At 40.9% G+C, this 26,339-nt stretch overlaps 1 protein-coding gene across 1 annotated transcript in view; it reads left to right on the top strand.

The window, feature by feature from the left end:
* Positions 1-25,994, top strand: part of WNT9A (Wnt family member 9A) — a 209,544-nt gene extending 183,550 nt beyond the window's left edge. Inside the window, exon 4 of the mRNA XM_085628761.1 lies at positions 24,952-25,994. Coding sequence (XP_085484887.1) covers positions 24,952-25,425 — 474 coding nt within the window. The 3' untranslated portion in view covers positions 25,426-25,994. The remainder of the gene's footprint in view (positions 1-24,951) is intronic.
* Positions 25,995-26,339: the final 345 nt, after the last annotated feature.

Below are 26,339 nucleotides of genomic sequence, written 5' to 3'. Positions count from 1 at the left end.
ATCGAGTTGGAAATCCCGCTACCAGCCCCATTGGGAACTATGAGTTATCCCTTAATACTCATGCATCTTCTGCAGGAATGCTGCAAGGGAGAATTAGGTATTACCAGCAGAATCAGACCCGAGATTACCGATTCCCCTTATAATTCCAAGTTTGTCATAGTTTTTGAGACTTTAAGTTGTTATACCAGTCAATCTTGCATCCCTGGAGTCAAAGGGAATCCTGGTATTGTTAACTCCCCAGTGCAGAATTAACATCACCACAACTGGGGTCCTTATAATGAGGACCCATATTTTTTTGTGGTATTGATGCTGTTTTACACAGTGGCCATTTCCCTTTAGCTGTTCTCAAATATGCAGCATGTTAGGGTGGGGCTTTCAACAGGAATAGCATGCAGCTGTGTTTTTCCTATCCGAAGTGAAGATGCAAGTGAGTTCAGGAACTGTCTGCAGCTTGATCCTCCTCAACTGGCTTCCATGGCAACTCACCAACCGCGGCCGCTGCAGGTAAGAGCGGTGGGTCGGGGGGCCAGGTGAGGGGGGATTTCGAGAGACGACCACAAGGGAAAATTAATTATATATTTAATTTTCCCTCAGGGTCGTCTCTCGAAATCCCCACTCACCTGGCCCTACCACTTTTACCTGCAGCGGCCGCAGCTGCAACTCACCATAGATAAAGCAAATGAGAATGCCCCTTCAGAGCAGGGCCACTTCTGTGCTGGTAGGAAGAGCTGCAAAAAGGACACTGTGACTGAACATCAGCAGTCCACTCTGGAGGGACAGTCCACTTTGGAAAGAGTGCTTTTGCACTACTCACCCCTGTCCCATGGGCTCTTCTGGCAAGACTCACTGAAAAACGAACTCCTGAAAACTTATCATCTAATTATATAATTCATGTTTCCTGTAGATTGGGTTCTTGGACATGTTTCCAATGTGTAAAACACATTTAAACCTTACATTTGTATCTTTTCCGACCCCAGTGCTTTTCAAAATTACATTAATTTTCCAGAATAGAACAAATCTGGGATGAAAAGACCAGAGGAAAAACAGTAATGCATTTAGAATTTCATTACATATCACCCTTCTACTAGTTTAGTTATATTAAATATATTCTGCTTGAGGTCTGCAAAGTCATTTTCAAAGGCATAGCATTACTATCTGGTATCACACCTTCATTGAAGGCGGACTGCCATCCTTCCTTTAAAGGACTGACCACACAATAGGCAGGAAAAGGGAGGGGAGACTCTTAGATGGCTACACAGGTGCGTATTGTGGTTTACATAGATGTGTGCTATGCCCTTCAATTCAAAATAGGCACCCCAAGCCTCTCTGGTGCGTGTCTCACCAAGAGGTCTGTGCCAAGTCATGGCTCAATGAGGAAGTATCCTTTGAAGCTTAGTGGGCTTTATGTGGAGGGTCTGGGGTGAGGAAGGTTGAAAGGAGTAAGCTTAATAGTGCACTGAAGAATTGGCATTTCTTCCTGAAGAGATGAACGTGTTTTCCCTATCACTGAACTGGAATGTCTGCTCTCACAATTTTTGCACAACCTGCTAGCACCAGCTTTCTACTGAAACACTGGGCTACAGGCTCTGTCAATGTGGCCTGCATACTCCAGTGGGACTGTCCTTCTATGAATGGAAAAGACACACAATTGATGGACGGAGGTGAATGTATGACATTGTTCTGCATTCTGTCCATCAACTGTTGTTTTTGCATTTGTCACCCCTAGTGGCACGGGTATGCTCAGACGTGAGTCCCGTGCTCTCCATGCCACTGGAATCAAGCTATCCTGGCAGAAGAGGGGTGAAACGCCGAAACCGGTCCTAGGATGCTTGGTTCCAGTCCAGGGAGGACCTGGCTTGGCAGTTAGGGCTGGACTGTTCCCATGAGGCACAGGGTCAAGACTGATTTGCATATGGCTGGGTTGAAACTGGAATGGCATGGTGAGCAAAAAAACGATGGATTTAGGCCCAGATCTTTGTACTGGGGTGAATGTATGACATTGTTCTGCATTCTGTCCATCAACTGTTGTTTTTACTTCTATGAATGGATGCAGAAGTTCGTGAGACAGAGGAAGCTGCTGTCTTTTTGGAAGGGAAATAGTGGATTAGCTTCAAATGAACAATTTTATCCTTGCCCCATACAGAACTTGCCTAGTTTGGCTAGAGGATGCAGAAGGTCTTGAGCACAGAGGCAAATATTGGCCTTGGTGTTAATTTCAGAGTGGCAGTTTAAACTGAACAATTAAACTTGAAACTGGAGTTATGAGAAACATCTAGAGTTTGGGAACCCATTTTGTGCAGAGTTTTGACTAAGACAATATTTTATGTCTCGATGATCTGTGTAAGGTTCCAACCACCCCGAAAAAGACACCAGATTAGCAACTTCATTTTACTATTTTTTCATGCTGTAAGTTTTGTGGCTGGAGTTGAAGACTGTAGAGAAACCACTCCAACATCATATTTTACCTCATGGAGCCCATGTTGGCTACAGCTTGCAGGCTTTTCTTGATGAATATGTTTGACACTCCTAAAGGTTTTGAAGGTCCTGGTTTAGAGTGCCCTAGTGCAATTTTTATCACACCGATTTAAGACCCGATACTCCAGAGTTTGGAAATTACTGCTGATGACAAAATTAACCCTAAAAAATATGCATAATAATAGATGTGGGTGGCTTCTGCACCAAAATACTCTTGTCTCAATATATACCAGGCGTTATTGTCTGTTACTTCTTGGCAAGTATGACCTGGCCATTTTTATCCACTGCATGCAGACTTTATTATAAAAAAATATTACTGAGTTTGTCAAACTCCAACCCACTTGTAAATGGGAACACTGCATATACAGGTGTTTGCACAAGGGTGATTAATTATCAGTACACTCATAATAGTTGAGGCTTTCACGGACAGTAAAAAGTTTTTAGTTTGACCAACTACCAGATTTTACCTGTTCTGTCACTCATGAGTCAGCTCAAGGGTGCTTAGCTCCTGGTAAACCACGTGAAAGATCAGTCAAAAAGTTTTCATTGTTAATTTCTTTTTGCATTTCTCCATTGGGTAACTCTTAACACCATTTATCAGAGGTATCCCACATTGTAGGTTTTGTTTACTTCGTACTTTTGATGTCTTTATCTGATTTACTTATTTTTTGTGACATTGTGCTTATTAAATGTTTGACTTTTCATTGCTTGACTGTGACAGTGTTTTGACTGCCTCTTGCACTTATACCTTATGTTTATACCATGGTGCTGAACATGTGACAGGTATTTTTCACAAAACGTTTTGTACTGTGTCTTGCTTCACTTGGGTTGAGGGCAAATCATTAGAAATAATAGAATAAATACATTCATTTATGTTTCCACTAGATTTTTACCTGCTCGAATGTACCTCTGGATGTTTACAATTGGCAACCCTATTATTAGTAGACCCACCTCTCAGAAAACAAATATCAGAAGAGAGAACTACAAGAAAAAAATTGAAATAAGTGAGGTATTGTTAGAAATTGGGTTACTGGGTGACTGCGATGTGAGCCCTGGTTAAGGAGCACCCACAATCCTAGTCAGGATAAGGCAAAAGCAAACCTCAAATTAAGTTGGGCTCAACCCTCTGGTAGCTTGGCACAGAGCAGTCAGGTTTAATTTAGAGGTAAGGTGTATGCATTGTATTAAAAAAGTTGGACATATACTTTTGTGTTCTACGTGTCCTGGTTGTGAAAAACTCCTGAATTCGTTTTTCACTCTGTTACAAGGCCTACCTCTCCAAAGGTGAACATTCAGTTACCTTATTACACTTATTAAGTGATGACTTTTGATTGGGAGCAGGTAGTAAAATCATGTTTTGTGCCGATGAATTGTAATTTAAAACACTCTTTTATGGTAAAGTTGCATTTTAAGTCACAATTCTGAAAATGCCACTTTTAGAAAGTTGATGCGGTAACAAATGATGGATGGAATACTGAATAAAACAAACATTGTCCCCCAGTCAAGATATCTGGCTTAAATCTATTGTTCTTTAGCTCACTACGTTCAAATCAGCCTTGACCATGCTCTTCGGGGGAATAATTCAGCCCGAACTGCCAAGCTGGGTCCTCACTTTACCAGAAACAAGCGTCATGGGACAATTTTCAGGGTATATCACCCCTCATCAGCCATGCTAGCTTGAATTCAATGGCACAGCAAAGCAATGGACCCATGTCTGGGCATACCCATTGCACTTAGGGTGAATAGTATTGCAGCAACAAATGATGGACAGAATGCTGAATAAATTAAACATTCACCCCCAGTCAAGAAAGTTGGCATGTTCTTGTCACAACCATTTGGTGCTCTGCAGCTTGTTCCTGGATCACAGGACTGGGTGTAGTTGGCCTTTGTGTACAGCATCACAAAAAGGGTTCTGGGTTTCGGCCATCCTGGCTTGATGGGGGTCAGATCTGTCACCTACTACAATTGCAATTCAAAGGCACTGGCCCAGTTCACACACAAATGACTTCACACAAGCCTATTCTGCCTCCAGACAGACTGGGACTAGGACAGGGAGGCAGGAAATTCCAAACACCTCTGTAGGGGAAAAACCCCAGAAGCTACTCCACTTCAAAGTGGGCACCAGGTATAAAAAAAGAGGACCCTTAGATCCATTCTTGGGTACACTCATGGACCTGTGGATACTACAGAAGAACAACACGCCACGGCCCGCAGCTTGAGGCCTGCCCTGCTTCCTCAGAAGGAAGACTAGACCGTCTCACTTCATGCTAGGCAGAGTGACTCAAAGGGTCAGCTGACTGACCTCCTCTTCTGAGCTACATGGACATAACAAGCTCCAGAGGCCTCCCCGCTTCTGCCCAGCTGACCTGCAACTGGAACTGCAATTGGAACTGCCTGAGGCCTGCTGGCCTATGAAAGAGTGAGTCCCTGATCCCCAGTAAGTGCCTCCCCAAGTCCTGGACCACTGACTGGCATCACACTGTACTCCTCTATCTCAAAAAAGGAGAAATCCTGAAAGTTTTGGCTCTTCGCATTTGCGAACGTGCCCATTTGTGCCAAGATCCGGTGAATACAACTCTTTGCACTACAGCAACCATCAGTGATGACCGACAAGGCGAGATATGCACCATGCCCTACAGCTTGCTGTGACCGCCAACACAAATCTCCCACAATGACCGTCCATGATGCCCAACAGGATCTTTGTGCTACATCAGCGACTGTCTGCTATGCCTGGCTTGCTTTTAAAATAGCAAGCACATAAAATAAAATGTACAAGTTTAAAAGTAAAAAAAATATGAATGCTGCTGTCTTAAGGAACCATTGCAGCTGGTGGTGAGCTTAGAATAGTATTCTACATACTCAATCTTTACCATTCCAAAATGGCGGACAAACACTGGCGTAATGAAGCTTCTTCATGGACTGTCCCAAACATTTTTTTCCTGGAAAACATAACTCTGCTGAGGTGACATTGGAATATAGCAGATTCCAAATCCACTCTATAACCGGTCTCTTGTTTGAGAGTTAAAAAAATAGACAATCTATTTATAAATTATAAATTCTGTGAAGTGGAGACCTCCTGACTGGTGTGTAAGATAGCTAACTCAGTGAGCTCTATTGATCCTTCCAAAATTACATTTGACCTGAATTAAGTCATTCATGTGATGAATAACATTTCTGTCTCACTGCTTCACTTAAATATTAGAAATCTGGTATTTCCTTTTCTAGTAACAGATGGTTGTAGTCTGAATTATCAAGTAGGTAATATTGTGATACTTTAATATCCTAGCAAAAATATCTAGGACCAAAATACTGATATGATATTAGGGCATCTCGATATTGCCAGCTCAATATTCCATACCTACAACATACTAGACTCTTTTAAATCAGGTAAGCTGTTAGTCCCTTCTGTGGAGTACAGAACAATCTATATAATGGCCATCCCTAGTAGTCTCCTGGCTGCAGGAGGGACAGGTATTCCACTGTTCAAGCAATCATCTATATGCTTCTGCTCTGAAAAGCAAAATTATGAAGGTTGCATTCCATACACCACACTTATCACTTACCTGTGCACTGGTTTTAGGCCAAGCGCACAGATCTACCAAGACAGTGTGTGGTAACGTGCTTTAATGCACCATTAAACGGATTTACTCATTTTTCCTCTCTTCAGATATATTTATTATGGAAATTACTGTATTTAGTTTATTGCCAAATCTGGCAAAATGTCCCTAGAGCGCAAGGCGTTCTTAGGTTTGCTGGCATACGTTCTCGGCGTGTGCCTCCATTTTAAGGAAAAGCACTGTTCTGTCGCCATGCCCCATTAATGTAAGAAAAAATGCTTGGGCAGTATAACAGATGTCAAATAAATCATGAGAAGAAAACTGCCTTGGAGTATTTGATTTGTCAGCAGCTTCCCACCAGACCGCTGGTCTGGGCAGATGTTCATATGCAGGGTTGCCATCCTGCCGCACAGAATTGTCCACAAACACATGCTGAATGAATCGGAAATGAACACAAGGTTTCTTGTTTGCTAAGTGTGGTCATCTTGTATTATAGTGTGGGAACTTATTTGCAAGTTTGGCTAGACAGTTTGGCACAAGAGAAATTACATGAAACCACTGTGGCCCAGTTGAGCATTGCAAGTGCTAGCCCCTTTCCATGAGAAGCGTGTTGCTCTTATGCCACTTTGCTTATGAGGTGTATAGCTGAATAGCTTGGCTATTGCTTGGATGAGTTAGGGTTGCTGGTTTGATGTTGTGCATTGCAAAACATGCTCTTATGACTATTACAGCACACTAAGAGTTGTCCTAAAGTCAATTTACGAGAGAGCCAAGTCAAGTTTGCATTTCTGATTGTGCAGGCATGAGTAAAAGTCGACCTGTGGAAACTGAAAGCAGTAGTTATACTATATATATAATCAGTTCAATAAGCTTCATTTGAACATTAAACACTGATCATAAAATCAAACAATATGGCAACTGCACACTAAAACAATAACCACATTAAAACATCAAGATCATATATGTTCCTGAGTGCATAAAAACAACAAATTACTAATTACACCAACCTAATATGCAATCATATGCACCCCTAAATATGTAAAAACAATAAATAAATCACTCTAACACTTAAAAAACATTTGCTTCCTAATACACAAAGCAAATTTGAGAAACAAACAGACAGTAGCACAGATCACAGAAGTGTTCAGATTTACAGATATAGCAGGGCCGGTTTACACTTAAAAAGACCTGATCCTCTTAAGACAGGGTTTAAAAAATGCTCAGGAAAACATAAATCCTACTGAAGAATACAAAGTGAAGCTGGCTTTGAGGGGAACTTACATCGCACAGTCAAAGAAAGTTGGGTACTTTATTAAATTGGCCAAGGGGGAAGCATAACGTCCATTGCATATTCTCTAAGAGAAATCAAATAAGAAGCGACCTGTCCCAAGAGTGTGGAATGAAGTCATGATATGGCTCAAGTCAAGATATTCCTGGAGTAGTTTGAATCAGAATACAATCCTTATTCTGAGTTTTCACGGGCTTCATTGACTCAGCTCATGCTGGTTAGGCTCATTAAAGATGTTATTGACCCATAGACTGTCGCCTTTGGGCAGACCCACAGGTTTGAAAAAGATAGAGGGTCTGCCCAAGGCAATGGAACTATTTCTAACATATTCTAGCCAAGGGATAAGGTGTTCTCTGGCATAGGATAAGCAGTCTTCAATGATTTCTCTATGAAGTACAGCCAGAGGATTACTCCAGACAGAACACCACAACAGAAAGTTGGCGAGATTTATGAGATCTTCCACACACTCAAGCCCCAATTCCTCATGCAATACGTAGGAGAGGCTACTAGGTGGGAGGCCAATTAGTCTTCTACAGACTCTATTATCATCTGCCTGGAGCCTCAGAACATTTTAATACCCCATAATCCGGACACATACGATAAAACTGGGATATACTCCTCCTGTAAACCTCTAAAATGAGAGCAATCAGCTTATTAGCAATATTAGAGGCTATATTGGCCAGAAACCCTACACTGCACAGAAAACGTTTAATAGCAATGATAACGCAATGGAACCAAGTTCTTAACAAGACAAAGGTGACCCCCAAATAGGAAAATTCATAAACTCCAGAAATGGGGTTCTCGCCAATATAGAATTGCCTCATTTTAACACCCCTTGGTGCACACGCGATTACATATGTTTTACCAACATACACCTCCAACTTCAAACTTGTCATAAATTCAATATAACTTGCTACTAGAGTTCGGAGCCCTTGAGGTGTTCTTGACAGCAGGATCATATCTTCTGCATAGGTTAGAGTTGGAATAGGAATCTTTTTTTTAGCAGGAGCATCCACTGACTTAGCCATCAAAGCATTCTTCCGCCCAGAGAGTAGAATAGAAACATGGTAGGGGTAAGCACACACTCTGAGCATACCCCCATCCCAAATATAACACACAGGGGCATCCCTTTTGTCCCCATTTCTAACAACAGCTGAAAAATCATAATGGAGAGCCAGGCAAAAAAACCAGTAGCCCCATATATGTTCCCAAGGCCACCAGCTTAGACTACAAAAGGGACTTCACCACATAGTCAAAAGCGCAAGCGGGGTCCATAAATGCAAGAGAAATAGACCCCAGGTTTGCAATAGTTTGTATACCAATCACTAAATGGTGATTAAGACATTGTTCCAAGGTCCTCAACCCCATTCAAAATGCATTCTGCAATTTTTCGAGAGGACTCCTTTTTCCTCGATCCAAGTGATCAGCCTATCAAAGACAATCCTCCCTACAAACTTAAATGTGGAGTCTCAAAGAGATATCAGCACCTTAGGTCGTCCGGTAACCCTTTCTGAATACTGTGATGAAAAGAGCTGTTTTCTAAGACTGCAGCAGGCCAGTTTTACAGGTCAGGTTAACGTATATTATGATGAGCAGGTTCAGAGGTCTAAATTAAATTTGTAAAGGTCCATGGACCCCATTGGGCCGATGCTTTATTATCAGGGTTATCAATGATAGCCTCAATTACTTCAGCTAGCAAAAAATCAGTGTCCAGTGGATAGGATGAAGGACAAGCACACAGGCCACATTATTAGAAAACCCAGAGGTATAGGTCTTACTGAAATGACTAACCCACTGATCCAATAACAGAAGAAGGTTTGCTCTACCTGTCTGAATGTCAAAGGATCAAATAGATCTCACTGATAAATATCCCAAAAATATCGCTTACGGCCACACCATTTGGAAGGGAACACACAAAAAACTATATATTGTGATAAAGGGTTATATTTTTATTCATTTTTTTTGGTTCAATACTTCACTTGATATGTATAAACAAATATAGCACATACTCAAAACATTAATGCAATGGATTTTTGAAAGGATATGTGCAAAAAACCAAGCTGGGCCCCCTTAGAGGGGTAAAGGAAATATATAAACAATTAAATAACATTCATACTAACCAAACAAACCATACATACTTACTCAGTCAACCAATACACTGGACATATATTTTCTCTACATTAAAATACTTTTATATACACAAGAAGAATCTCCTCAAAATCTTGGTATATCTAGTTGGATGGACACCAACAGATCGTACAAGGAGACAACCCACTGATCCAGGCTGAGATTAACATCTAGCGTTCTTTGGCCATCCTTCAGCCATCTCAGGGTATTGGCAACATGGCAGAAAAGTTTAGCATCTTTCATACTACAGCTATAGACTAAACTAGCCCAGTCATCACACTGAAGATCTGGTTTCCATTTCTTCAAAGAGGACTTATACTTCTTCCTGTACCTGGAGATAACAGCACGATCCGTTAGGGTCCTCCAGAAGAGCCCGATGGAGTTGAGCAAAAGCTCTTCTTCCCAGGACGTACCGCCACTGACCAATGTCTGATCGTCTTCATTAAAAGATCTCTGACCACGTGGCCTGAATCTTCAAATAACGCAACCAACTGTATACACTTTACATTGTGTGTTAGGCAGCTGTCCATGAGTGACAGATGTGTTGTACATAGACTAAACAGAACTCTGGCCATATTTACCCTCTCCAAAGTATCCTACTGCCCTGATATTCTGGCTCCAGATTACTAGGCCTAGGTGTGAAATTCCACTCCACTCATGGAATTTGTGGAGTTTGTGGAGTTTTTCCCAATTTGCGCTAAGCATAGCACGTGGAGTTCTAAAAAACTCTGCTCATTGTAATGGAGCGGAGTTTTTTTCTCTCTTGTGCTCGCCAAAATTAACTTGGTGAGCACGAGCAAGGAAAATCTTACTCCAGGCCACCACCTAGCGAGATTTCTCAACATGGGTGGTCACACATGGCCTCTACCGCTCACTCTCCGAAACCTTCTGTTCGCGTTTAGGAAACTGCCACTCGAGTAGAACATCTACTCGAGCTGCAGAAAGAAGCAGTGCCCTCCTGTGCTTCACATGGTGCCATTTCCACAGATTTTTCAGTGCAGGACAAACACCGGTGCTAAAAATTAGCGTGACCTAATGCTCTCTGACGCTTGTGGAACTCCGCGTAGCACAGTGAAGTTTTTTGGTCACTTCGCGGAGTTCTGAGTAGCAGAACTCCTCAAACTCCACCCAGTCCCACAGATTACCCCTAACTCCCTTAAAAGCAGTCTGGTTCTCCACTGGAGTAGCCACCGCAGGAGTCAGTGGGTTGTGGTCACTTAATACACTACATTTAATCTCTCCATCAGTGATCCATGGCACGAGATTTCGAGAAATATATATAGTCAATCACCGACTGGTGTTCACCAGAAATGTAAGTAGGGGTATTGGAATGTGAGACATCCATGAACATGATTACATTATATAAACTTGGAAATATGGAGGGAATTTATAAATTCACTGAAAGAAACAATGGTTAAAGTAATGTTATAGTTAGGTCAAAAGACCAGTTTACGTCACATTTTAAACTATAAAAAAAAAACGCTGAAATTCACCAGGTATAGTTATTTCTCATGTCTCTGGCATGTACAGTGTTGTCGCCAATTATGTCAATACAGATACAATATCGATGTTATAAATAATGTTATAGAATATGTCATGAGTGATGTTATATGTGAGACTATAAGCAGTGCATGACAAGAGCACTAGTAATAGCTATTTGAAAAAATATATAACTTGTGAATTTCAGTCATTTTGTTTTTAATCTTAAATATAGATTTACATTTTCACCTAATTATAAAGTCACTTTAATATTTGTTTATCTATGTGAATTTCTACGTTTAAAAAAAATGCAAATTAAGATATCATTACCATACCTAACTATAACGTCACTTTAACCTTTGTTTTTTCAGTGAATTTCTAGAGTTTTAAAAAAAATATAAAGTACTATTTATTACCATATGCAACTATGCTATACCTCGCCATGTATTGCCTTCAGCCAGGCCCTGCCTACTGCCATGTTCGGCCTTCGGATGTACGCATCGTGGGGCTGGCCTGTATATAAGTTACACTGTGGCAGTCACAACTCTGTAGTTGCAGTTAGGACCAGATTTCCATAGGAAAATCATTTTTTGATGTGTCAATAACCTTGGAACCATTTGACGAATCTTCACAAAACTTTCCAAAGAAAGGGTAAATCCACCTCTGATCCTTCCTGGATGGTTTAGTTGTGATCTGTCAAGTGGGGTTGAGGAAAAGGGAAGTCTCAAAATGCATTTTCTCCATGCAGTTTCCCATAAGAACTTTAGACACAGCAACAGCCAAATTGGCTGAACAGAATGACTATGAATTTGTCAGAAAGCCAACCCTTCTAGTCAGCTAATCATTTAATATAAAACTTTCATTGTTAAATTAACATTTTGACTAAATAAATTAATCTTAATCTTCAGCTGCTATTTGCACAATCACTGAGGGGTGAACATTTGGCAATGATGTTTGACGAAAAGGTGCAGAGAAAGCACAGAATTAATCAGCTTTATCGTGGAACTCACCCTTGGACTGTCTTGCATAAGTGTGCTTTTATTGATGAAATCATGTTGCAGCATGAGTTAGTGATTAGTTTAATTCAAAGGGAGGCACTGCTGTGTTGGAATAAGATACATTGCTCTCAACGTCCTAGTGATCTCTGAGATGCAGACTGAGGAACAGATTGTGACTTTCACACATTCCAATCTCTTTGAATGATGATAGGAATTCCCCAAACATTAGACTTCCCAGCAAAATATTGAAAAAATCTCATTGCCTCTACTATGGATGACTCCAATATGTCATCACTGGGAAGGATCCACTCTTCCTCTCAGTTTGTTCACTTGTGGCTGTGGCTCCCAGCTGAATTCTGTCACTGGCAATTGGCACGATTGTGAAGAGATTTCTGGCAAAGGGCACCAAGGGTAGTATACTCAGTCCATCCTCACAGAATAGCATCGCAGGGCTGCTTGGCTGCGAGGAGTAGTAGATATGCCCAGGGCTCAAAAGCCCACAGTTCTAAGCCGTAGTCAAATAATCTGGGTAAAGCAAGCATCCACTGGCCAAAGAAGATTTAAACACCAAATAGTCTGACTCCCTTCTTATCAACTATAAACCAAACAAAAGGCAAAACTAGCAAGAACACTTCCAAGGCCAGCTTTGTAGGGTAACTGTTCTGTTGCTCCCCTCTTGCTAGACAGCCTTAAGACCTTCACCCAGAGGTAGGTCTTAAATATTTGGAGAGGTTACACATTCTGGAGCAATGTCTCCAATGACCTACCAACAAGTCACTTTTGTTTCTTAACAAGTACACCATAATGCAAAAATATAAACACATTATCACACCAGCACACACACAAACCCCCCCCCACACACGATCATAGCACATAACAAACAATGTAATTCAACACACCTGCTAATTTATCAGCATATCACACCACATGCAAACCACCATACCAATATAATTGTTTCAAAAGCAGTACCCCACTACATACTCATATCACAACATACACTATTAATATTCTTTTTATGTGAGGGAAGCATTCATTGCTGCTGTTCATGCAGTAATGTTCTGTGTTTGTGAGGATGCTTGCACTTTTGTAGACAGTTGCCGCGCACATTGTCCGTATTCTGTGTGAAGAAGTGAGCACTTCTTTTACCTGTGCTGCTACCTTTCTGTGCATACGTAGCAAGCGTGCACTGCTGTTCCATGAAGTTAGCTCTGTGGCTGCTTAGCTTCATGTGCCCATGTTGAGTGCTAGAGAAGCTTGGTAAAAGTCATTTGACGATACAGAAGGTGAACCATTTACTTTATCAGTGCTTGTTTTGGTTGGTAGAGAGACATGTTTTTGTAAATATGTCTATGAATGAACGCCTGCATCTAATAAAAATTCTAAATTTGTTCTGGACTTATGCTTTTGGGTTGGTTTATAAAACTGGGCCCACGCTGGCCTGTAAGTTTAAAAGCCACATTGAGACATCAAGCGCAGTGTGTGCCGCCATCATCTCATTGACATTCACGTGAGTAAGAGAACTTTTAAGATGGGGGAAGTGGAAACATCATAAGATGCATGGCAATAAAAAGTGGAAGTCACCCACTTGAAGACAGAAGAGTTGGCTGGACGTCCTGGGATGTGGTAACACAGGCTGGAATTTGAGCTCAGCTCTAGGCAGACAGCCTGTCCTCAGCATGCAGCTCCCCCTTTTTTTTAATTGCACAGCGAGATAAACACATCAGGCAGGTCTTTGACGGGTGCACTTTATGTGTCTAAACCCACAATGCTAATATCATGTTTCGTGATGCATGATATCATTATCAGAACCATTTCTCTTTCTGGCCCCCAGTCGCAAGCCTGTACACTTAGCAACGGCTGTTTTCATAGCCTTGGGGTAAATGAGCCAGCTATATTTGTATCAGCAGGAGAAAACAGAGCCACAGTCGAGGATTTGTTGACTCTACGTCAGCCCACATCTGCTGCATGACCATGCCTGAGCTATCTTGTTTCATGTTAAATCAGATTTGGTGAAAGCAGTACAACTGCGTATATCAGATTAGCTTCACTTCATGCATTTCAGTTTTTAATTATTCATACATGTGTAGTTATTGATGATATATGGGATAAAAAACCCTTCTGTATATTATAAGGATATTGCAAGTCACCGAGGAGTTCCATAACTACATGGAGGAATGAGGACGAAGGTTATGGGACTCTGAGGTGACCTGCAATATCCTTATCATTCAAAGCAGGGGGTACTTTATCCCATATAATACATGATTACTCCATCACCTTTCCCACAACTCACTTAAAACCTTGGTGTATAGCTCTTTCAGATATATGAGAAAACATGTATGCAAACATGAAGAATTAAAAAAATGGAACCTCTAGTGGAAAATTAAGCACATCAAAAACGTGTTAGATATTTGTTGCAAAAGATATTAGAAACAGTTAAAAAAAAGTCAGTTTAAAAAAAAAGAGGAAGCTGCAGTAGCTCAGAATGTGTAGAAACATACAGAAAGATTCTAACTTTTCAATAATTATCTAAGGAGTCCAAAAAATAAACATGTTCTTTCTGCTTGTCACTGTAAGCTAGAACAAAAAGCAGAAGAAAGAAAGCAAAGTTTTGTTGCTTTAAACAGCTGCTGCGTGACCTGACCTGCCTTTCACCCCAGCTGCTGGCTCTGGCTGCATGACATTGTGATGTCAGAACTGAACTGCAATAACTTATTACAGTACAGTTCTGATGTCCTTTCCTAGTGTCACTTGGTGTGTCACAGGTCGCCGATTATAAAGAAATTGTAGACGGGCATTTATACAGGGTTTGCAGAATCTCATAAACCCATACTTGTCCAAGTTGGTCTGTATAGGCCTTATCCAATTCCAGTTGTTATGGATGGCAGGGATGCGTATGAATGACATGCTGTATAACAGTGGAATGAAGGTAGCGGGATTGAAGACAGCGGAGCAGCAGAGGGCCTTATTTTCTTCTGTAACCTCTTTGTCCCAAATTTCCAGTATTATTGTATGCTTAACCCTGCTTTGATCAAAAAATTCTGCCCCAAGTGAATGTTTAAATGGCATATAGCCTTTCCGTTGTGGTTACAGCAGTTGGGAAAAGTCCTCACCCATCGTTATGGGTTCGAGCCATGTGCTTGGGACATTGAATATATAATTTACTGTTTTTTCTGCAAAAGGTTCCTGCAGAGAATTCAGTGCAATTTTCCAGAGGCTGATGTATATGAACTGGCATTGTCTCACTCTCACACAATCAATGTTAGCCTATGTGTTACTATCATGTATTAGTCATCAAATGCATTTACTCACACAAATTTACTTATCTTCTCTCAAGTCTACTGCTCCACTCTTGTACAATCAACAGCACCACTGTTAATGAATAAATGGTATCGCACTCCTAAAACTTTATCACTTTCTCTATTTAGTGTATCATTTTAATCAAATATCCACATTATATTCCCCACCATCTACTATATAACTGTTGCAGAATCAATGGCATTATTCTTACAGAATAAATTGTACCACATTTGTACAATCGATTTGAGCAGTCGGTAGCATTTAATTATCACTATCCTGCATTCTCGCATATCACTTCATCAAATCCGGTGTACCGCACTCACAAATCTTTTTGCATCTATAGTACCACTCTTGTAGATTCAATGACATCACTACGCTTGTGTATATTGTATCTTTATAGCATTATCAGTTTTAGCTCTTAAATCTTTGACATCTTAATATCATGTTATCTAGTATATCATTGTTAGCAAATCCACAGAACCACACTCACAAATCTAGAGATCTATCTCACAGTCTACTGTATTACTCTTGTACAATATACTCTTATGGAGTAAATTGTATCACGTTTGCACAATCAATATTATTACTCTCGTAGTACCTTATTATAAATATCATGTAATCTGGTGTACCATATACCAGCAACTCTTACAAAATCTAATGTATCACCCCTGTACAATCATTTATATCACTGTTTTATTTATTCTACTTATTATTTTATATAGCCTCATAAAAGTGTGATAGCTATGATATGGGCGTCTTACAGGCTCAGGCGCCACACGGGTTACTTTAATTTTTCATGCTGTAATTTCAGACAGCAGAAGGGATTATCATGTAGATAACAGTTTTAAATAAATATTAGGTAATATAATTTACTCCACAAACATTAGCTTGCCAGATATCAGTTTTAAATAAATATTAGGAAATACTATAATTTGCTCCGCAAACATTAGCTTGCCTGTGTATGGAAATGCTAATATTTTCTATGAAAAACAAGTTTTCCCTTTTAAAAATGAAATGAAAGGCTCTTGAAAATCGGTATCTAGTGAATAGATCTTTGGTGACCAATCATCTGTGTGTCATTTTCATCAAGTACTCACATCTACCCCAGTTAAATTTGAGTTGATTATGCATTGCATGCCCATGTCGTATCATGTATGTGCCATGAATGCCCACAAACCACCATTGAAGGCTCCATCATTCAATATAATGTAGACGGCAAAATAGGAAGTGGAACCTGTATATCAAGACTCAATTGGAATGTGAGTTTTTATGGTTTCAGAGTGATTTATAATCACTTTTTTGTAGATGAAACATAGGTGGAACCTATGAAATATGGCATCTTAAGTGGTGAGAACAATGAAGACAATTGTTTTATGATCATGCCAACAGCTAATTTACTAAAGATAGATAGATAGATAGATAGATAGATAGATAGATAGATAGATAGATAGATACAGAAGAAGTATTTAAAAAGAAGACCACTTCCGGCAAGAGGCTAAGTCTTAAAAAAGGCAATTAAGAATACCAAGGTGTTTAAATAGGTATCTCGAGCGCAGGGTAGATCCTTAGAGGATGAAAGCAGATATGTAGTGCATACATGCACATCCAAAACATGCTTGCACAGCAGTCACCAAATTGTCACTAAATGACTCATAGTGCATAAGTATACACAAAAACAGTGACAGGCTTTTCAATGGCAAAATTGAAACGCTCCTTTTCCTTAGGAAAAAGTATAAAACTGCAGTAGAGCAAAATATTGCCATGTATCAGATGTGAGGGCACATATTTGACCCCATTGTTTTGCTTTCAATTTCTAAGAGGAGACAATGGTAACTTTTGATTCAAATTCTTACTTGTCTAAAATAGGAACACATTTCCTGATTCCGGCTCTGTTTAAACACGAAAGTAGAAAAGAAATCCAGAGATTTTTTTTTTTTAAACCCTGGACTTCATCTAACAAAAACATATTCAAGAACTCGAAATACAGCCTTCAGGCATCATGTGGGTCACCATGCTTCTCTTGTTTTTATTCAGAAAGATCAACATGTCGAGGGATTCTGAAGTTTATATTAGACTGACAGACATCTTTTGTTCAGCAATCAGTCAAACAATAACCAGACCAGCTCCATATATTTCTCATATTAGTCTTATTATTTCTTCGATTTTCCAGCCACAGAAATGAGGGCCAGATGGAGGTTTAGGTTTCCTTCCCTTAGGTGTTAGTAGTCCACCCAGTACTGTTTATTCATTATGATACTTGTAGTCCTAGATTTAATAAAGGAAAAGCAAAACTACAAAACCCATACTTAAAAGAGGGCAACCACAGGCAAAGCCAATAGGTTTAACGTTTAGTAGTAAGAAATGTTTTTGTGTCTAGAATAAAAATTAATTTTATGTACGGCGCTAAAATAAAGTGCAAGTGCATCTTTATCAGGGTCAGATGTAGCACTGGTGGCGCCCGGTGAGACAATGTTTGTTGGTCCCTCCATTGATGGTGGAGGTGGTAACCACTTCCACCACTGATTCCCTCATCACCACCTCATTTTAACAGTGCCCCTCGAGTCTCCATAACCACTCTCTCTCTCTCACTTTCAGATGCATTTCATTAGTTATGTAGCGTCACTGCTACCAGTGTAGGGTTTCAAAGCACTGGAGAGGTGTGGCTCACTAGTTAGAGGTGGCAGACCCGTAAGCAGAGAATCGGCCAGGGACCAGGGTTCAATTCCCGACGCGGCAGGGTCGTGGACCAGGGTCAAAACGGACTCGATAATTCTCGCCTCGGTACCTACTCTAACCAGGAACACACTCGGCAACTCTGGGCATTAAGCTTGCCTCATCTCTACAACGGCCCCCCACAGACGCCGGGGATGCACTGGTTTCACCTTGTAGATACCCAGAAAGGGACCATCTCACAGGGATAGCCAGGATGGGTTCCCCAGCGGTCTACAGCACCGGGACGCCCCGTTGCTGGGGTAGCTGTGCGCTTTACAAGTCTACAACATTTACATGCATTGCACAGAGAAAATCAATCCTATTTCATATAGCAGGGTATGGGAAATGTTACATAAGCCAGAGGACTACAAGGTGTAGGAGTGGCATGTCATCCATACTGGTAGGCAGTATAGTTTAAGAGAGCTTTGTCTGGAGAAGCACAAACTCAGAATTGAAAATGAAACACCATAGTTGGGGGATCTCTTTAATAATAGGAATCAATTTCTACCCAAATAAACCCGTTTTGAAGCATTAGAACATGCTCTCATCTATACTTGTAGTGTGCTTGCAGTTCTTTGATGAGCGTTAACAGTTCATTGTTCTACATTAGGATTTTACCTTCTAAACTGCAAGTAACAAAATGATGTCTCTTAGAAAAGCAGTAACCCACTGGCCTGTTTACATTACATGCACTTTGTGATCTGCATGATACACGTTCATTGCCGCAGGTGTATTAACCCTCTGTGCTATTTTATTATCAGTCAAAACTTAAAGTAGATAAAACTCGATCTCTCTCTTCAGGAAGGACATTAACCACTGGCCTTATCTTGGCATCTTTATTGTTGCCTGGAAATTGCTGGAGTCAAGGAATGCAGCAGCAGGTGCTTTTAATGCCAAGATAGACTTGAAAACTCGGTGCCCCTGAAGAGGGGTGCCACCGGTCGCACTGCCCTAGAGCCGGCCCGATCTTGACAATCACTTAAATGTATGAGTTAGTATGTTTCTTCTTTGCCTCAGTCACTAATACAATATTGACATTGCAGGGATATTGGGGCAATATTCTTTTCTTTTGAAAAAGTTGTTTGTAATCAATGTGGTAGAGAAGGCAGTTCAACAACTAACTGATAGCAGGAATAGATCTAGACTTGCAGTAAATGCAGCCCTGGAAATATTTTCTTACCCGCCTCATGTTGCCCTGAATGGATGAGTGTTATAAGCAAGGTTATTTTCTATAGAAGTGTATAGGTGGTGGGGGTATCCACCACATATTTCAATAAAAATGTGGGCTACTGATTCATTTTACAGTATGGAGTAGTATTAATACTCCCCAAAGGCAATTTATATTTGTGTTTATGAGAAAATCCTCTATCTTTTCCTGATGATTGCTTTCAGGGCTTGGTGGGCTGAGGGTGCTTGAGTTCATTCAGCCCTGAAAGCAAGGATGTGTCCCACAGCCTGGGGGTCTTTCATGTTCTAATATGGCAGGTCGCCATAAAATTGGTACTGGTGTTGTAGGACTGGCGACATTTGTTTGAAATTCACATTACTCACATTTTAAGAAATTTGTCATTTGGAGAGGCACAATCTTGATCAATTTTCACATTTGCAAAATGGTTTGGACATAAAATGCCTTACGAGAAGAGTCAAATCACGACTGAGAGACATTTTCTCCTTCAACAAGTCTCCTGCAGGCACCTCACAGGACTTCTGCCCTGGAGATATACCTTTCTCTTTATTTTCACGTGAAATGCCGGTCAAGTAGATATTTTGCAATATGTGTACCTCCATTTAATTTTCTTGAAATGTTGGCATTCATTAAAAAAAAAATTGATCTCGCCCATACACATGGAGACTTGCAACAGTATTTGGACCGCTTTACTTTGCATTGATATGATTTACAAATGGCTGTTTGAAAAGTGTGTGATTGGCAAAAATGTATCCTATTTGACACCTAACTGTTGCCTTAGTCAGATAGTTCAGACTGCAATGAGGGAGCCCTTGAATTTGAACCGCACTACTTAAGGGGCCACCAGGTTTCCTTTTGCATGGACTGTGGATTCAATTGTGCACTAGAAGAATGAGAAGGTCCAGCTATGTAGATTACACTGATGTACAGATTTTCATTAGTTTTGAAGTGATCTTTGCCCTGACTGGTGGTGCAACATTTTGTACTTTAACTGGTCAGATTAAGCCAATATAATTTTAAAACTGCTTGCTAATGCAACTGTCATTGTAAAGTAGCTTGGTGCAATTGTAAGATTTTCTGAAACCAGTACAAATTGCCCAGCATAGGTGCAATATATGCAATCATGTAACTCCACCAATGTTAAACATTCAAATTGTTCACACTTTTACAGCCGTGAAACTGAGCATTTAGATCCAATATTAAAGACTATATCAGAACCGTATATGAAGCCGAGTAAACGATTAGGATATGGGTCTGAACTTGTCTGAGTGTAGCCAGATGAATGGCTTTATTGCTAATACAAACCATTTAATTATTGTGCTTGTAAAAAGTGTGCAATTAAGTTTTTAAGTTAAAATGTATATACAAGAAAATGAATTTTATATTTTAATAACAGATTAATTCTTTCAAATTCAACCCGTACATTAGCAATCTTTGGGGAAAGACGTTTAATTAGACACAATCCATTGGTTAGGAGGGGAATGTTTATTGCTAACATTCCGCAGAGACGTTTTAAGGCATGGGCAAAGTGGGCTCTGGCCCAGGGCCCCAACCTTTCAAGGGGCCCCCTGATAGACCCAGCTCTGTTCTGCAGAGATTCTTGCCCCGATGACCTTGAATAATTCTTAAACAGATTGTTTTAAAAACGTTTTCCTTTAATTTATTTTTAATGTGGATGATGTGTGAGAGTCTATTACAGATATTTTGCAGATAATTTGTGTTTATGTTTCAAGTAAAATCCATAAAAAAAGTTTCTTGTAGATCAAAACAGGACCTGACATATGAGAAATGAGATGGTGTCCTAGAGATTATTTGCAGTAATGTTAGTGAGTTGCTGCTGTGTTACAATATTGAACATACATGTCACTATCCCTGAATATTAGACGTAAACACATTTAGAATGTGGAGCAGTTTGCCTGGCCAAAGAGCGCTCGAAAGAGCAGAAATTAGATCATATAATCAAAGCTGTTCCGACCAGGGGCCCCAAAATACATTTGGCCCAGGGCCCCCCAAATCCTTAAGATGTCCCTGAACATTCCCGAAGCTAGAGTAAAGAGGGACCCAGGTGGTGTGGGATAAATGGCAGCAGTGGTGTACTTAGTAGTGCAGTGATAGCCTTTTGTCAGATCCGGTCCTTTATTCTGCTGTGAGGCAGTGTGGGAGGGCAAGAGACAGAGGTCTCTTTAGAAGTGTGTGATGAGCCTTTGACATTGTCCTTCACTTTTGTTACTATGGAGGTGCTTCTCTCAAAAGGCTGATGAGTGTAAGATGTGAACAATTCTTTCCCTTGGGATATCTCCTACATTGTCGTTCACTTTTGTTCCCATGAAGGTGCTGATCTCAAAATGGTGATGAGTGTAGAGTGTCAAGGAGTATTTGCCTTTTTTGTCTGTGTTTAGGGTATCTATTTACAAGAGAGTCCCAGCTCTATTCCTCCTTCCTGCTGTCACTTGAATACAAAGACTGTGCCTGGCCTATCCGTAGATGGTTATGCAAAGTAGCAGAACCACCTCAAATAAGTCTAAAATATGGGCCAGGGAAATATACAGAGTCGGTCTACAAATGCAGTGTACGAATGGGACTCGGTCCACAAGTCAGTGTTCCTGGACTTTTCCTGGACCCAAAGGATGTTGGAGAATCTTCTTGGATTCAGAGCTAATGCCTTTTACAGCCAACTTCAGAGTCAGGTGAGTGGCCATTACCTGAGAATTGTGTAACTTTCTGCTGGAGGTACAGCACATCTGTTGTGGACAAAGAGTCTACTATGATGTTGGGAGAAGGGTGTTGGAGGTGTCCCTGCATAGGTAGTCTGTCTAGAGGAGACAACAGTTGTGGCTCCCTGATACAGGAACTGACCATAAAGAGGAGAGACCACACTAGAAAGTATAAATGACTGCTCTATTTTGAATTACCAAGGGGAGAACCCAGCTACAAGGATGGATGGGTGAAACCTGGCAGCAGAATCATCTGTCCTGGACTGGCCCATATTGACCTTCAGCCCACCTCCCTGCTCTGGGAGTGCTTGGTGTGGTTGAAATGACATCAACTAACTAAAGAGGCCAGAGAGGCTGGGACTCGCCTGTTCCAGAGCGAGTTCCCTCTAGCTGCCCAAAGTGTGAAGCACTTGATTGACTGGTACAGTGACCAGCCATTCTTCTGTGGCCAAAAGAATGGCATTGAGCAGTGTGTGTGCTAGTGCGCCTTTGCTCCAATTCACCACTGCGGCTCAGTGATCCTTGAGCACGGGCTCCAACCATCAACTATAGTCCTCCTAGGAGTTCCCAATGCATTGAAATTCATCCATTACTCAGGTGACATCCAGGTCAGCTCCTCTCCTGTTTGTGCTGGGGGTTTGTTGGGGCCGGTACCTATGTTGTGTGGATCAGCAAACTTGCCTGGACTGGGCATAGTAACTCTGCAAGCCTGCAGGAGCAGAGAAGAAAAGACAAGCCTCGGCTTGGCTCGGCTTGGCAAATGAAAGAGTTTACACTGGGCAGTTGCAGAAGAGCAGCATGCACCTCAGGCTGGTTCCCCCCACGCTACAGCACAAGGTAAATGGTCAAACTAAGGATTACACCAGTGTAAATACCGCCATCTATGCCTGGTATTCTGTTGACAGCCTCCCATAGCGATAGACCATGGTGGCAAAGAAGCTAGCGGGCTGACTCTTGTGGTTAAGGAAAAGGCAGTAGCTAACTCAATTGTTACACTGGGAAGGCCAACCTGTTTAGTTCTCATAGTATTAGTATTTCACCCAATTTTCTATTGATTTGTGCAGTATATTTTCTTCCACTTTTTCTTACTTCTTAAACTAAAGCACTGGTGTGGCAATTATAGTATTTGGTGATTTTGGTGAGTCTGTTAGATGTCAAAGCAGACAAACTCCAGTCATATTAAATTGAAGATTTATTGTAAGATAAGGAGTACAAGAACTACCAACCTCCAGCCGGCTCCCCTCTTCTCCCACCTGCCACACTCAGCATTCCCATCAGATTACACTCACAAAACTATGACCTAAAATGTTTCTGCACCAATGGCAACCATAAACAATGAGCAAACACAACAGAGTCATAGATTTCAGAGTCTCTAACGCTACACAACCTTACTAAGTGAGTGTTAAACTGCTCGACCCACTCCTCTGAGATTCAAGTGCTAAAGAGGTGTACTTGGTTCTCAGGCTTCAGGGCCGTTATAGATCAGCACCGGAACACCAACTGGAAACAGATTCAATCACCTTGAGTCAGGCCTCCCAATACCTGAGTGGCCTGTGGCTCTTACACCTCTTCTGAAACCACTCATAAGCATGGCTCTGCTATGTATTTTTTTTATTTTATTTTTTAACAAATGAATGGTTTATTTTAATTTCTCTCTTGTGGAGGGTGAGGTATGGGAATAGTTCCTGCTTTTATGTAGGCCAGCACAGGGAAAAACGTAACTCCATAATTAGTGTCATGCATTGCTCCTTTCGCTTCACCTCCTCTCAGCGCGAGGCCGTTCAGCTGGCTCTGAAATGTGAACCGTTGGATCAGTAACCTAAGTCTTGCTGACAGCAAGATGAGACAACAGATTACATGTATATAGAGCCTGATATCAAGTCATATAGCTCCCGAACGTAAATGGTCCATTTATCCCACACCTGCAGTGAAAACACAGGGCCCAGTATTACTGGGTTTTAATCTGTACCTGGTAAAAACCCTGACAAACGGTCGGAAATGTGAGCCTCAACACAGGCCAACCCCACCTTATGCCTGCAATTCCAAAGGGGTAGCATAGAACCCTTTATCCTGCCCGGCAACAACCTCCACTGGCTTAGTACACTGGTGCTCTCAACACCACCAGCCCACCACTGTCACCTTCCTAATTGAAATACAAATGGTCAATGGAAGCAGGAAAGGACCTGTTATTTAGCCTAAAATTGAGACTTCAGTTGTTTTTGAGTTGACATGTTTTCCCCCATTTGATGCTGAATAACTTGTGATAGTTGGTTTTATGCATTGGGATACTAGCTAGAAAAGTCAATTCTGACCACTTGATATCCTCACACGACATCCAGCCAATTCAACTTGTAGCTACTGGATCACACCAAGGTTTAATAGAGGAGATACTTGAACAAAAGTACATTCTTGGCCCTGTATAGAATCAATTTAAGTTGGTGATAGGATTGTAGAAAATCAAATGGACGATTTCCGTGTTTTCACCAACATTGGAAAACTGATATTAAAAGCAGCAACATGTTTGTTTGGGTTTTGTAGGCATTATAGAACTGCAAATAAAAGTGCATAACCATTTCATTACATTTCTATATTTTCTAAAACTAACAAAACCTTTAAAATGTGATACAAATTTTAGGATACCTTTAAAAAATGGAGAAATTACTTAAAAATGTTTGCATTTTTTAGAAACATTTGTTCCAGTACATATATTTTTCCACATATAGTCCTAACACTTGGTATAAATTATAATAGCTATTTAGATGTTGTTTACCATCCTAACCTTTATTGACTTTTGTAGAGTGTCTTCAGACCTGAGGTGTTTGCAGTGGAAGAGCATATTCAACCCACTTGGTGGTATTTCTCTTTGCTTTTCCTGCTGCAATAAACCAAAATAGCAGTAGGATTTTCATATTGTTCACATGAATGTCTATGATATGCGAATTGGAAGTCACACCCACCCCAGATTTTTAAGTCTATGTGTAACAGTTATGTTGCAGATTTTGTCAAAATGTAACATATTTAACCTTAAGCAAAATCAATCAAACTTCTAGCTGACAAATCTAATCTTTAATGTTTTGTTTGTGCCAACATTATTTATTTTGATATGTTTGGTTTTCAGGTCATCAAATCTGGAGTGGAGACGACTTGCAAATGCCATGGCGTGTCTGGTTCCTGCACGGTGCGCACGTGTTGGAGGCAGCTGGCACCCCTGCATGAAATTGCCAAACAGCTGAAGCAGAAGTACGAGACATCACTCAAAGTGGGCAGCACCACCAATGAAGCAACAGGAGAGGGGGACATTTCTCCACCCAAAAAACCCAATCCAGGACCCAGTGACCAAATCCCAAGGACTACAGACCTGACCTATATTGAGGATTCCCCCAGCTTTTGTCGGATGAGCAAATTCTCACCTGGCACCACGGGGAGGAAATGTTACAAAGACAAGAACTGTGAGAGCATTTGCTGTGGCCGGGGCCACAACACACAGAGCAGAGTGGTGACCAAGCCATGTCAGTGCCAAGTGCGCTGGTGCTGCTACGTGGAATGCAAACAGTGTACACAGAGAGAGGAGGTTTACACCTGCAAGGATTAGCAAACAATTTGGCCAACAGTGGACCAGTAATGTTCTTTGTGATGGGAAGATTATGGGGCAAGACGCGCCCTATTACCTGACACACAGGGTTTGATTGGCAACGGGATTGGAAAGCTATGTTATGACGTAAGCACTTTGTAGGAGAAGGCAACACCTCCATGCCCCTTATCTCCATAATGCGCTGAATTCAGAGGTCCGTACGCAGAAATAGGAAATGTGGTAATCTGTGAGGGTTATCTGCATCAGGTCTGTCCCTAATAAATTCAGCTTCCTCTACCTTTTTGCTGGATCCCCTTTGCCAGACAAATTCATATGGTCATGCTTGGGCCCTCATAAAGTAGTCTGACAAGTCAAGATGCATCTTTTCCTACAGTAAAGACAAAAGCCTACTGTCGTTCTTAAGTACATTAGATGAAGGTCAACCATAAAAATGGGATTGGACGAAATCCTAATCTTCCCATGAAAAGTGCACAGACAAACACTGAGGTTCCTACAGGAAGAGAACACCATAAGCAGTTGACTTTGGAGCTGTTTCATCCATGACATCAGAGAAAATGTAAAAAAAAAAATTCTAAATTGTCTTTATAAAGCAGATCACCCTGCTTTTGCAAACAAGGTCCAATCAAAAATTGTTGCGAAATCACAAGACAGTACAAATGGCCTTTGTTTCAATTTTTAAACAAAACCGACAGCCATTTTTATTAGCATTAACACTGTCCTCAAAAAACCACTATATTTTGTATAAATGCTTTTTGCCTTTTTGTGTTTATCAGGGAAATACCCTGGTGGGTTATTTTTGAATGCCTACAACAGCTGCTTTAGCCCTATTTACTAACTAGCCACACGGTTATGAACCATCTTGTTAATAACACATGGGAATTACTGGATGTTTCAGCTCGTCCTTCATATTGTAC

Source organism: Triturus cristatus, chromosome 10 (assembly GCF_964204655.1).
Source record: "Triturus cristatus chromosome 10, aTriCri1.1, whole genome shotgun sequence".
NCBI classification, from domain to species: Eukaryota; Metazoa; Chordata; class Amphibia; order Caudata; family Salamandridae; genus Triturus; species Triturus cristatus.
The sequence above is the reverse complement of the archived record's forward strand: the minus strand, read 5'-3'. Positions and strand labels throughout refer to the sequence as shown.